Source organism: Aethalodelphis obliquidens, unplaced genomic scaffold (assembly GCF_003676395.1).
Source record: "Aethalodelphis obliquidens isolate GAN/ISIS:26980383/991018 unplaced genomic scaffold, ASM367639v1 scaffold28, whole genome shotgun sequence".
Classification (NCBI taxonomy): domain Eukaryota; kingdom Metazoa; phylum Chordata; class Mammalia; order Artiodactyla; family Delphinidae; genus Aethalodelphis; species Aethalodelphis obliquidens.
This window is the reverse complement of record NW_020837972.1, coordinates 22,259,938-22,272,055: the sequence shown is the minus strand read 5'-3', so window position 1 is coordinate 22,272,055 and position 12,118 is coordinate 22,259,938. Positions and strand designations below refer to the sequence as shown.

Sequence of the window (12,118 nt, the reverse complement as noted above, 5' to 3'; positions counted from 1 at the left end):
AAGCCCCAGCTTCCAATATCCACAGGACACAGAACGTCAGCTTCCTGGTTCAGCCCTTATCCCTTCACAGGACACGGTTCTTAACCTCCTTTTTGCCAGTGCAAGCTGATGAAGGATTAAGAACACTGTGTCTAAGACGCCTCCGCAGTTAGGACAGGGGAAAGCACTCACTGCAGCGGCGCCCACGCATTGCACCGCCTCCTGACCACGAGCCCTTCCTCTTGCTCTCGCTCTGGCTCTCCCAGTCATTCTTCTTTTTCTTGAGAGGAAATAATCATGAAGACAATACTCAGTGTTCACTGTTATATTTGAGTGTTTCTACAACGTTACCTTTAAACGGATTTGGTTGAGATTCTAAAATAAGCTCCCGGGTAATCCCATACTTTTCTAACCTCTTAACATACAGTCAAAGGCAATATCCCCACCTTCGATAAACTTAAGTGCTCCTGTGCTAGGTGGTGGCACTGAAGTGGAAGACCTACTACACTATTTCATTTTTCAATTGGATTATTTATTATAAAGAGATTTAGGAGGATAAAACTGTTAAGAGACTGAAGGTGCTGGTGACTAGTTCTTTCTTTCACATCTGGATGTGTAACCTACTATGAAAGAGGGCACCAATGGCAAGTTTTATGCCAGGCTCTTTACGTAATTCTTATACATACGTTACTGTATCTTCCAGGATCTTCCCACAATTCCATGTGTAGCTTAATCTTTTCTACCACATCATTTATGTCCCATAATTTCATTCTTGGTGAGGGGCATCCACTTCGTCTCTAAAGAAAATCGACTGAGTCATTCGTCTCTAGACTACTCCTTTACTCCGCCTACCACATCTGATCAACAATTCTCTCCATTTCTTCAACACCCAACACCACCATGTGTAATGAGTGAGTACCTAATGTGAGCCAGGATCTGTGTCAGGCATCAAATATGTTGTTAGTACTATGTATAGAGGTTCCCCACCCAGTCACCCCCAACCACAGGGCAGAAAGCAGTATCATCAGGTTATCACCAGGAGAGACCTCAGAGCTAGACTGTCTGAACGCTACTCCTTCATGTAAGTGACCTTGAGCAAATCACATAACCCAAAACTCACGTCTTTATTTGTAAAACAGTTGTAACAACCTATACCACACAGGTCAACTGTGCGGCTCAATGAGAACACACATAAAGGCTCAGCTCACAAAATACCTGGCACACCATGAGAATTCCACCCATGTGAGCCCCGGTGGAAAAGGCAGATAAACTACAAATTCTTAAGTCTAACAAAGGAACTAAGAAGCATGTTCTTACAAAGAGGAAAGCAGAAGCTAAGTTACACACTGAAGAGGCCTGTCTGCGATGAAGCTAACACTGGAGGACTAGGAACCGGAAGGTAGGTGGTTCCATTCTTCGGACAAGAGGGGACAACCCGTGACTAAGTGCTGACAGCTCGGCTTGTCTGCAGAAAGGAAAGACGCCTAGTGTGACTGAAGTGTAATGAGCTTGGATTTGATGTTCAATTCAAGGTGAGACTACTGCAGCTTCCAAACAGGGGCAGATTATGACATTATTTACAGTTGAGATCACTCTGCTTTAAGTCAGGGTATCTTTTTTGTCTGTTTTCTCAGCTTCTGAAAGTTTTTGTTCCAAGGCAAGCTTCCTAGAAAGACAAATCTAACGACACTCTCCACTTTGTCTCTTCAAAGACCTCTCTGACTTCCTAGCATGTTCTAAAGGACTAAAAATACATTAGCTCACCGCACTGTAAAAACCAACCCAAGTCAAGCAACTCCCCAAGAAGGTTCCACGATATGACCTGCGGAGGCACCAGCATATTCGATTTTTTCATACCATTATAAAGCATTCTGTATTTGTACTACGTAGACCATGACCGCGGCTATACATACGTAACTTACACGCTGAGCACACTGGCATACATGCCGGTCTCTTACTGGGGGACAGAATCAAAGTCGGAGGCCTCTGCCTTAGACGCTAGCAAACGTGGCTTTCCTCCACTCAGCAGCCATGATAAATTCCACGGTTCACTTTGTCCCCCCCGCACATCCTTTGCTGAAGCGCCTCACCCTCCTCTCTAAAATGGAAGAACCCAGCTTATCCTTTAAGGACCAAGCTGTGTGCACGCGGATGACACCAACCGCACGGCACGGGAGATCAGCCTCCCCCTCCCTCCCTCCCTCACACACACTTCAAGAGCTCCTCCACACCTGGCGGCTCATCAGTGCAGCCCCTCGCACCTAAGCCCGGAGCGGGCAACCCAGCAGTGACTGGGTGTGTGTGAAAAACCCAGTAATGAGCTCATCTGCCGCCCCAAGAGCGAGTTCTTTCTAACCAGTGCAGCAGTGTTCTCAAAGCGTGATCCCGGACGGGCAACACCTGGAACGGGATGCCAACGCGAACGGGACGGGGGTCCCACGCCCCGCCCTGAGCCAGAAGCCCGTGCTCAGCAGGCTGCAGGGGCTTCTGATGATCGCTGAGCCCGAGGACCCCGGAGGACGCTACCCACGGCATCAAAGCCGGGACGGGCAGGACCACCCCATGCCACCCGCTGCACAGGTGCGGGGCTCAGCTGCGTCCTCCCCACTTCAGCATCCCCCAGGCTGGACCACAAGCTACCCCACCACCTGGAAGTGAGAAACCCAGCTGGTGCTCAAAGGTACCGCACCAGCTACAAAGGACGTCCGGGTCAAGTCGACGTCCTCCCCGGGGGCAAGGACACTAGCGTCCACCCCAAAAGCGCAGCCGCTCGCCGCTGCCCCCCAGCCCGCCCGGCCACTCCGCCCCCACCCAGGCCCAAGGAGGGCAGAGGCCACCGCAGTCCCGGCCGCCGATGGGCTGAGCGACCGCACGGTGGAGGCCACCCCTCCGCAGGTCCGCGGCCTCACCAGGCCCACAGGCTGGAGCGGGAGAGGAACCGCCGTGCCAGTCCGCAGCAACGCCCTCACAGGACCCTCCGCCTCGCCAACGCCCCAGCCGCACTAACAGTTGTCGCCGCGCTGCCAACGGTTATCTCACGCCGGATCCCTCCGCGCCGGGACTTGAGACTTGGCGCCCCGACACGGGACCAAACGGACCCCGGTGCCTCTCGGCACCACGGAGCCGCGCCGCCCGCTCTCACCTCGCCGTCCGCTGTGGGCGATTGCGGGGCGCGGCAGCCGACGGAAATGGGCGGGGTCCTCTTTTTCTGGGCGGATGGACACTGACTTCAAGGGGTAAACTGCCCCGCACGTGACGCCCAGCTAACGGCGAGGCGGGTGGCGGCCCGCGCTGCGCGCTGATTGGCTGCTGCGCGGATGGCGGTTTCAGTGGGGCACAGGCAGAGGCAGGGCCAGATGAGCCCCGCCCAGGCTCCGCCCCTGCCTCGCCAGACCCCGCCCACTCCTTGCCCGAGCCTCCCGTTGTACCTGGAGCATCTGTGACAAGGTGTGGACGAGGATTGAGGTGTGCTCGGCTCGTTCCTGCTCGTGGAGCAGGTCTATGCACTCAGCACGCCCTCGGTAAACCGTGAAATTGTGACCAAGTGTGTGTTTTGAGGTCTACTGTTTAAAAAAAAAAAAAAAAAGGACTCAATTTTGGGCTGACCCCTTAAAAGATAAGGTACTTCATTTACCAAATAAGAAAACGAGATTTGAATTTTGCCCCCAAAGAAGTAAAACTGCATTCTAGAGCCAGAATGCCAGCGGGTGTGTACCTACGCATTTAACTTTCCACATCAACACATTTGGGTGCTGAGGGCATGGTGTTCCTGTGGATGACAGTGGTTCTCAAACTTGCCCTGCATCAGGGTCACCTGGAGGGCTGGTTAAACCACAGATCGCGCCGCTGCCTCCGCTAGAGACTCTGAGTCAGCAGGTTCCATAGGTGGGACCCACTAATTTGCATCTCTGACAAACTGCAGAAAATGCTGATGCAGGTGGTCCAGCGTCTGCGCTGATAGCAGAGGCACTGAGCAAGCTAGATGCCCTTAACAGGAGTTCATTTCCTCACTGGGCAAAAATCAACACAGTTAAAGCTGCTGTAAATATTGTAAAGTAGAACGGAATTATTTGTCAGGCTGGGAAGTGGGACGGTTGGTGACCAGGTGACTAGTGAAGTCCAGTAATAATTCAATAACTTCTTTATAATGGGGGGTAGGGGTAGTGCGTCTAGGGACTGGCTTTAATGGGGCGTTTATACAGCAAAAATATTGTTTCTTATTCATTAAGAGGGTATACTTCGGCGGAGGCGGGGGTTGGAGAGGGCTGCAGTCTCATCCGTGAGCTGAAAGGAACAGGCTGGATTTCAGTGTTTCCCACAGTAGCTTGATTATTAAAAAATCCACTGGGGGAACTTCTGAAAACACACACATTCCCAGGTAACCCTGATTCTGTAGGTTTGGGCTGGCAGCAAGGAATTTTCTTTCAACAAGTAACACCAAGTGATTCTTATGCTCAGGGAAGTTTGAGAAATGTGGGGCAAGCTCTGTGATCCTGACATCTCCGATGCTTAAAGAATGGGGAGGGGGAAGGGGAAGCTGGGACAAAGTGAGAGAGAGGCATGGACATATATACACTACCAAACGTAAAATAGCTAGCTAGTGGGAAGCAGCCGCATAGCACAGGGAGATCAGCTCGGTGCTTTATGACCACCTAGAGGGGTGGGATAGGGAGGGTGGGAGGGAGACGCAAGAGGGAGGTGATATGGGGATATATGTATATGTATAGCTGATTCACTTTTTTATAAAGCAGAAACGAACACACCATTGTAAAGCAATTATACTCCAATAAAGATGTAAAAAAAAAGAATTCATGAGAAAAGGCAAGACACTTGAAGCGAGGAGTAGTTTGGAGGGAGAAATGGCCTCACAAAGGTTTTCACCTTTTTTTTTTTTTTTTAAGGGCTCAATTTGGAATACAATATGAACTTTAACTTTCCCAGGGAGGACGTAAAATCTTAGTAGAAAGATGTTCTGTGAAGTTTTGCCAGCAGATGGCGCAGTAGAACAAGAAATATATCTTTACAGCCTCAACTCAAAGTAGGGGAGAAAAATATCGCAAATGGACATTAGAGGGTAGAAGTGACACTTTTCCCTCTGTTTATTTTCTCTATATGCCTGATACTTCTTGGAACTGCTGAAGATACAGTGCTTGTCTGAAATACCACTGAGCGTCTTGGTGTGTGCAATGCATGAAACTGTTTTCTAAAGAAGTGAGACAGCAGATGGAGGCAAAGCCCATCATTCTTCTGATGCTGCAAACATCACATCTCACAAAGCTCACCTAAAACTTAAAAAGAAAAGCTCAGAGAGAGAAGGGTTGGGAAATTTTGTTTCTTTTAGGTTTCTATGTTGACAGCACGACCAGGACCCCAGTGGCATCAGTTTGGGGAACAGCGATGTATGTGCCTGCTTCTGGAAACTGGAAACGGAACGGATGTAGGTTCTCCTCCCAGGAGCTGGGTCAAGGGGGCGAATCAACACCGAAAGTGAGCAGAGTACAAAAAATGTTCTGAGTGCTTGGAGGGAGGGTGGGTTGGAAGATGCTTCGTGGAAACGATGCTGTTAAAGTCTTGAATGGGGTTTGCAGGGAGCCATGGGGAAAGTACGGACAGAGTGTGGTTAGGGAATTGCAGTTGGTCCAGCAGGAGTGATGGGACATGTGATGGTGATGTGACAGGTGATGCCACTGAAGGGACAGACCAGGTTCTAGAAGGTAACAAAAACGGAACATCCTGACTGCTGGGTGCACCCTGCTAGCTGCTGTGAATAAAATACACTCTGTCTTCTTGTTGATGATGCTAAGGCCAGACCATCTGGAATACACATCAGAGGTGGGCCGGTCGCCGAATAGGAGGAGAAGCAGCAGCTGTAGCAAACGAGAGCCTAAACAACAGTACCTGAAAAGGTCAGTGACTTCTGGGTCCCAGGCCATCCTTACCAAGAGGAATGAGGTACCAGATTTGCTGGGTCTAATGAGATTTCATTGTGGTTGTTTGTTTTGTTCCGTTGAGGGGAAATTCACATAACATAACATTAACCATTTCACAGTGAAGAATTCATTGGCATTTAGTACATTTGCAGTGCTGGGCAACCACACCTCTATCTAGTTCCAGAGCATTCTCATCACCCCAAAATAAAACCCCGTTCCTATTACATCGTCACTCCCCATCCCACGCCCCGCACCTTTCCAGCCCCTGGCCAGCATGAATCTACTTACCGTCTCTATGGATTCATCCAGTCAGTTCATTCCATATAAATGGAATCACATGTGGTCCTTTCGTGTCTGGCTTCTTTCACTCAGCATCATGTTTTCAAGGTTCATCCATGTAGTAGAACGTGTCAGCGCTTCATTCCTTTTTATGGCTGAATAATATTACATGGTACAGATAGACCACCTTTTGTTTATCCATTCATCCACCAAAGGATGGGTCTAATGTTTTTACAGAGAAGCAGGAACCTTTGTGGATTCCTGTTCAGCCCACGGCCATTAAGTTCATGACAGCTGCTCTGAAGAGCTTTCCAGTAGAAGGAAACACAATGAGAGAAACAGACAGAAAAATCCCAAGTTAGTTTAGGTACAAATTGGTAAATATGGTCTTGGTTGATGGTGGCAGGTACGTCAGAAACTGCTGGCTGGAAAAGAAAGTTGGTCAGTCATTGTGAGTCCCAAGCGCCACATGCAGGAGTTTTGTCGACCGTATTCTGTAACCCATCAGCTTCTGAAATTTTTAAAGCCGAAAACCACATAATCAGAGCACTTTTTGACCTAGTTCCTTTCATTCCAAGATGGCAAAACCTCTTTAAAATCATAATCCAGACTTTTTAGGTAAAGTGATAGATGAAGCCTTTGAAAAAGAAAAAAAACTCAGAGCAAGTTACCGTGAATTCTTCAACCGTAATTTTCTAAAGCAATTGTCCCCTCCCTTCATATTTATCTTGGTTCTGATCTGGTTCTGTTGAATTACAGAACTGTCCAGCTTCTCACCTCCTTAGGTACCTGACCTACCCAGAGGAGCAGAATGGAAAGGTGGGTGTGTGCCCCAAGGTACACACACACACGTGCACACACACACATGTACACACAGCGCACACAAGCACATACGCACACACACAAGCACAAGCATGCACACACGTGCGCGCGCACACACACACACACACACACACACACACACACACACACTGAATACCTGGGGATATTTATTGTAAGGGAGGGCGATGGGTGAGGCCAGAGTTTATCTGTTTTCTAAATTCAAATTTTTAATGAATATCACAGTCTGGCCACAGGTGGGATGTTTTGGGGTCGGGAAAAGAGAGCACTGACCTGGGTCTACAAAACTGGCCCGATTCTGTTGTAAGGAGTGGCCCTGGGAACCACTTAAGCTCTCTGAGTTTCCTCCACTCTAGAAAAGGGGGCGTTGGCCTGGACCAGCACTTCTCACAGTGCCGTCTGTGGACTAGCAGCTCCACCTGTGAGTTTGTACAAAATGCAGATTTTCAGGCACGCCCTGCACAGACCTGCTGAACGGGATCCTTGGGACGGTGCCCGGGGCTCTGCATTAACAAGCCTTCCTCGTGATTCTGTTGGCACTTACGGCTGAGAGGTGCTGGCGTGGGAACAGTGCCCTCCGTGGTCTCATCTTTGCTTCCAGGCTCCCCCAAGTGGTTAAAAATTTTCTAACTGCCCAGCTTTAAACCCCAGCAAGTTTCTCGGTCAGAGTCAGTACCAGTAGCCCCCAGCCCACAAGACGTCCCCCACTCACCTCTGCAAACAACCTCACCCAGCCACACTGGCCTTTGGGGCCAGACATGCCAAGCTCAGTCTTGCTTGGGGCGCTAACCTGGTTCTTCCTTCTGTTAGGGGCACCTGCCTCCAGGAGGGACTGGCTTCCTCTCTCATCCAGGTCTTTGTTCACATGCCCCATCCTCAGAGGGCCCTTCCCTGAATACCCATCCACAGGGCCCCCCTCCCCACATAGTCACTCTCCAGTCCATTCCTTCATCTGCTACCACAGGGCCTTTGCACTTCCCATTTCTCTGTTTGGAAGCTCTCTCCCCTAGATTGTCACTGCTTTCCATACAAATGTCCCCTGCTCCCAGGGCCCTTCCCTGAGTGTCCCTCTACCCACCTCCCATCACCCTAACCCTCACGCTGCATATCAGGTCCTAGGACTCTGTAACAAATTACCACGGACTTGGTGGCTTAAAAACAGAGAAATTTATTGTCTCCCAGTTCTGGAGGCCATAAGTCTGAAATCAAGGTGTCGGTTGTCAGGGCCATGCTCTCTGAAGGCTCTAGGGAGGAATCCGTCTTTGCCTCTTCCAGCATCTGGTGGCCCCACATGCTCCCTGGCTTCTGGCTACCTTGCTCCAGTCTCTGCTCTCTGTCTTCATTTGACTTCCTTGATCGTGTCCCTGTGTCCTCTCCTCTTGTTAGAAGGATACCATAGAAGGATCTAGAGCTCACCCTAAATCCAGGATGGTTTCACCTCGAGATGCTTAACAAATTAATTAAAGATACTACTTCCAAATAAGGTCACATTCTGAGGTTCCTGATGGCCACGGATTTTTAGGACACACTATCCTACCCACTACATCCTGCTCTATTGGTTGTCAAGGTCATTTGTTACCTGACATTACCGGCTTATTTATTATTGTCTAGCCTGATAGAATAAAATCTCCATGAGATCAGGGAATGGGCTGCATCCACATGGATATTCCCAGTTTCCACAGCGGTGCTTAGCACCCAACAAGCTTTGTAAGAATCTCCGTTAACGAAATAATGAATGAATGAATAAATGAATGAATGAGTTCAATCCACAGTCCCGCCCTTTACTCCAACAGTAGCCAGACCCTGGTGCAATCACTCCTCCCACTGTTGCCCCCGTGCCCTCAGCATCTCCGCTCTGTGGTCCTTCTTCCAACAGTAGGGATTTCAGCTCGGCATCGTCACTGACCATCGTGTTCCCCTTCCTCCTGGCTAATTCCACCTGCCTCCCCACTCTGGGCTGTCACGAACCTTCACAGTCTCCACAAGCCCCCCCCACAGTCCTTACCCCACTGGCCTTTCTACTGCTCCAAGGAAGGTGAGGTCATGGCCATGAGAGCTGAGTGTCAGACTTCCCTCAGCCTCATCCAGCTGAACCCTTTCGTCTGTGCTCTGGGTCCCCCTTCCTGCTGCCTCCACGATTTCTCTCTATCACAAGTCCTCACTTTTATCCTCAGCTCTCCTCTCTACTGGGGCTTTCTCCTTGGCGTGAGTCTTCCTCATCTTAAAAGCAAAGCAAAACAGGGCTTCCCTGGTGGCGCAGTGGTTGAGAGTCCGCCTGCTGATGCAGGGGACACGGGTTCGTGCCCCGGTCCGGGAAGATCCCACATGCCGCGGAGCGGCTGGGCCCGTGAGCCATGGCCGCTGAGCCTGCGCGTCCGGAGCCTGTGCTCCGCAACGGGAGAGGCCACAACAGTGAGAGGCCCGCGTACCGCAAAAAAAAAAAAAAAAAAAAAAAAAACCAAAAGAAAAGAAACCCTTATCACTGCTCCTTTCTCTTTCCCCTTTTCCTAGTCCGACTCCTTGAAAGAACTGTTCTTTCTGGCCCATCGCCTCCCGTCCACTTCTTACCCTCCCACAGTATGATTTAGCTTCTCTAAGAGACCTTGTTTCCGAATCCAGTGGACACCTGTCGGACCAACCTGTCTTCTCGGTACCTTTTGAGAGGGATGCTGGCTCCATCTATCCTGACAACATCCCACCTTGCCTCCTCTGATCTAGGTTCTCTTCCTCCACTCTGGCTGGTCTTTCTTTTTTTTTTTTTTAATAAATTTATTTATTTTTTATTTTATTTTTGGCTACGTTGGGTCTTCGTGGCTGCGCGCGGGCTTTCTCTAGTTATGGCGAGCGGGGGCTACTCTTCGTTGCGGTGCGCGGGCTTCTCATTGCGGTGGCTTCTCTTGTTGCGGAGCACGGGCTTTAGGCGCGTGGGCTTCAGTAGTTGTGGCACGCGGGCTCGGTAGTTGTGGCTCGCAGGTTCTAGAGCACAGGCTCAGTACTTGTGGCACACGGGCTTAGTTGTTCCACGGCTTGTGCGATCTTCCCGGACCAGGGCTCGAACCTGTGTCTCCTGTGTTGGCAGGCAGATTCTTAAGCACTACGCCACCAGGGAAGCCCTGGCTGGTCTTTCTTTGTATGATTCATGCGAGTTTCTTCTTCTGCCCGTCTCCTAAATATCAATGAGGACCAAGGTTCTCAATATATGGCCCCCAGGTCAGCAGTATCAGCCTCACCTGGAACCTGTTAGAAACGCAAGTTCTTGGATCTCACCCTACATCTGTTGAATCAGGAACGCTGGGTGGGGGGCCAGAAATTTATGTTTAACCAGGCTTCCAGTTGATTCCAATTCACCACATAGTTTGAGAACCACTGGACTGACCAGTGGGCTAAGGGGTTAAGCTTACCACCTTTCTCAGTCTTTTGGGGTGTCTCACTCTTTTGGGGTACCATGACATCAAATGATCTCTTCAGCTTCATGAAGTCTGTGTCAAGCCTGTGTTCAGCCCCTGAGCTTTGTATTAGTATATTCTAGTAGCAGTTACTCTGTCTGAACTAATCCTGTCTTCAGTTGCTTTGGCAGTGGTCTTGTAAGCAGGATTTGCAGGACAGCTGTAGGAGGTAAGGAAAGAGCTTCTACTTATAACTAATTTTTTTTAATAAAAAGAGAAATTAAACTTTAAGAATGTTTAAGATGTAGATGACACTGGTGCCCTCTGGGGTGCCTGTATCTCTACGTGAGGCACCATATGCAGGGGGTGACAGACATCCCATCTCCCGCCTGTTGTCAGACTATTTTGATGGGCTGCAGCTTGTGTGTGGCCCGGCGGGCAGCGGCTCGGGTTACATTTTCCAACTTTCTCTGAACCAACCCTCACGAATTGCAAAAGCAGCTTGAAAAGATTACTGCAAAGAAACCATGGGTGGTAAAAAAAAAAAACCCAATGAAAAATGCAAACATGAAGGATCATGAGAGATTACTATAAGCAACTCTATGCCAATAAAATGGACAACCTGGAAGAAATGGACACATTCTTAGAGAAGCCCAACCTTCCGAGACTGAACCAGCAAGAAATAGAAAATATAAAGAGACCAATCACAAGCACTGAACTTGAGACTGTGATTTAAAATCTTCCAAAAAACAAAAGCTCAGCACCAGATGGCTTCACAGGCGAATTCTATCAAACATTTAGAGAAGAGCTAACACCTATCCTTCTCAAACTCTTCCAAAAAATAGCAGAGGGAGGAACACTCCCAAACTCATTCTACGAGGCCACCACCACCCTGATACCAAAACCAGACAAGGATGTCACAAAGAAAGAAAACTATAGGCCAATATCACTGATGAACAGATGCAAACATCCTCAACAAAATACCAGCAAACAGAATCCAACAGCACATCAAAAAGATCACACACCATGATCGAGTGGGGTTTATCCCAGGAATGCAAGGATTCTTCAATATATGAAAATCAATCAATGTGGTACACCATATTAACAAATTGAAGGAGAAAAACCATATGATCATCTCAATAGATGCAGAAAAATCTTTCGACAAAATTCAACACCCATTTATGATAAAAACCCTCCAGAAAGTAGGCATAGAGGGAACTTACCTCAACATAATAAAGGCCATATATGACAAACCCACAGCCAACATTGTCCTCAATGGTGAAAAACGGAAAGCATTTCCACTAAGATCAGGAACAAGACAAGGTTGCCCACTCTTACCACTCTTATTCAACAGAGTTTTGGAAGTTTTAGCCACGGCAATCAGAGAAGAAAAGGAAATAAAAGGAATCCAAATCAGAAAAGAAGAAGTAAAGCTGTCACTGTTTGCAGATGACATGATACTATACATAGAGAATCCTAAAGATGCTACCAGAAAACTACTAGAGCTAATCAATAAATTTGTTAAAGTAGCAGGATACAAAATTAATGCACAGAAATCTCTTACATTCCTATACACTACTGATGAAAAACCTGAAAGAGAAATTAAAGAAACACTTCCATTTACCACTGCAACAAAAATTATAAAATACCTAGGAATAAGCCTATCTAAGGAGACAAAAGACCTGTATGCAGAAAACTGTAAGA

General features: G+C 48.5%; 1 protein-coding gene across 1 annotated transcript in view; it reads right to left on the bottom strand.

Annotated features, from left to right (window-relative positions):
- PIWIL1 (piwi like RNA-mediated gene silencing 1) overlaps nt 1-250 on the bottom strand; it is a 28,183-nt gene extending 27,933 nt beyond the window's left edge. Inside the window, exon 1 of the mRNA XM_027125273.1 lies at nt 172-250. Within this exon, the coding sequence (XP_026981074.1) occupies nt 172-249 (78 nt within the window). The 5' untranslated portion in view covers nt 250. The remainder of the gene's footprint in view (nt 1-171) is intronic.
- Nucleotides 251-12,118: the final 11,868 nt, after the last annotated feature.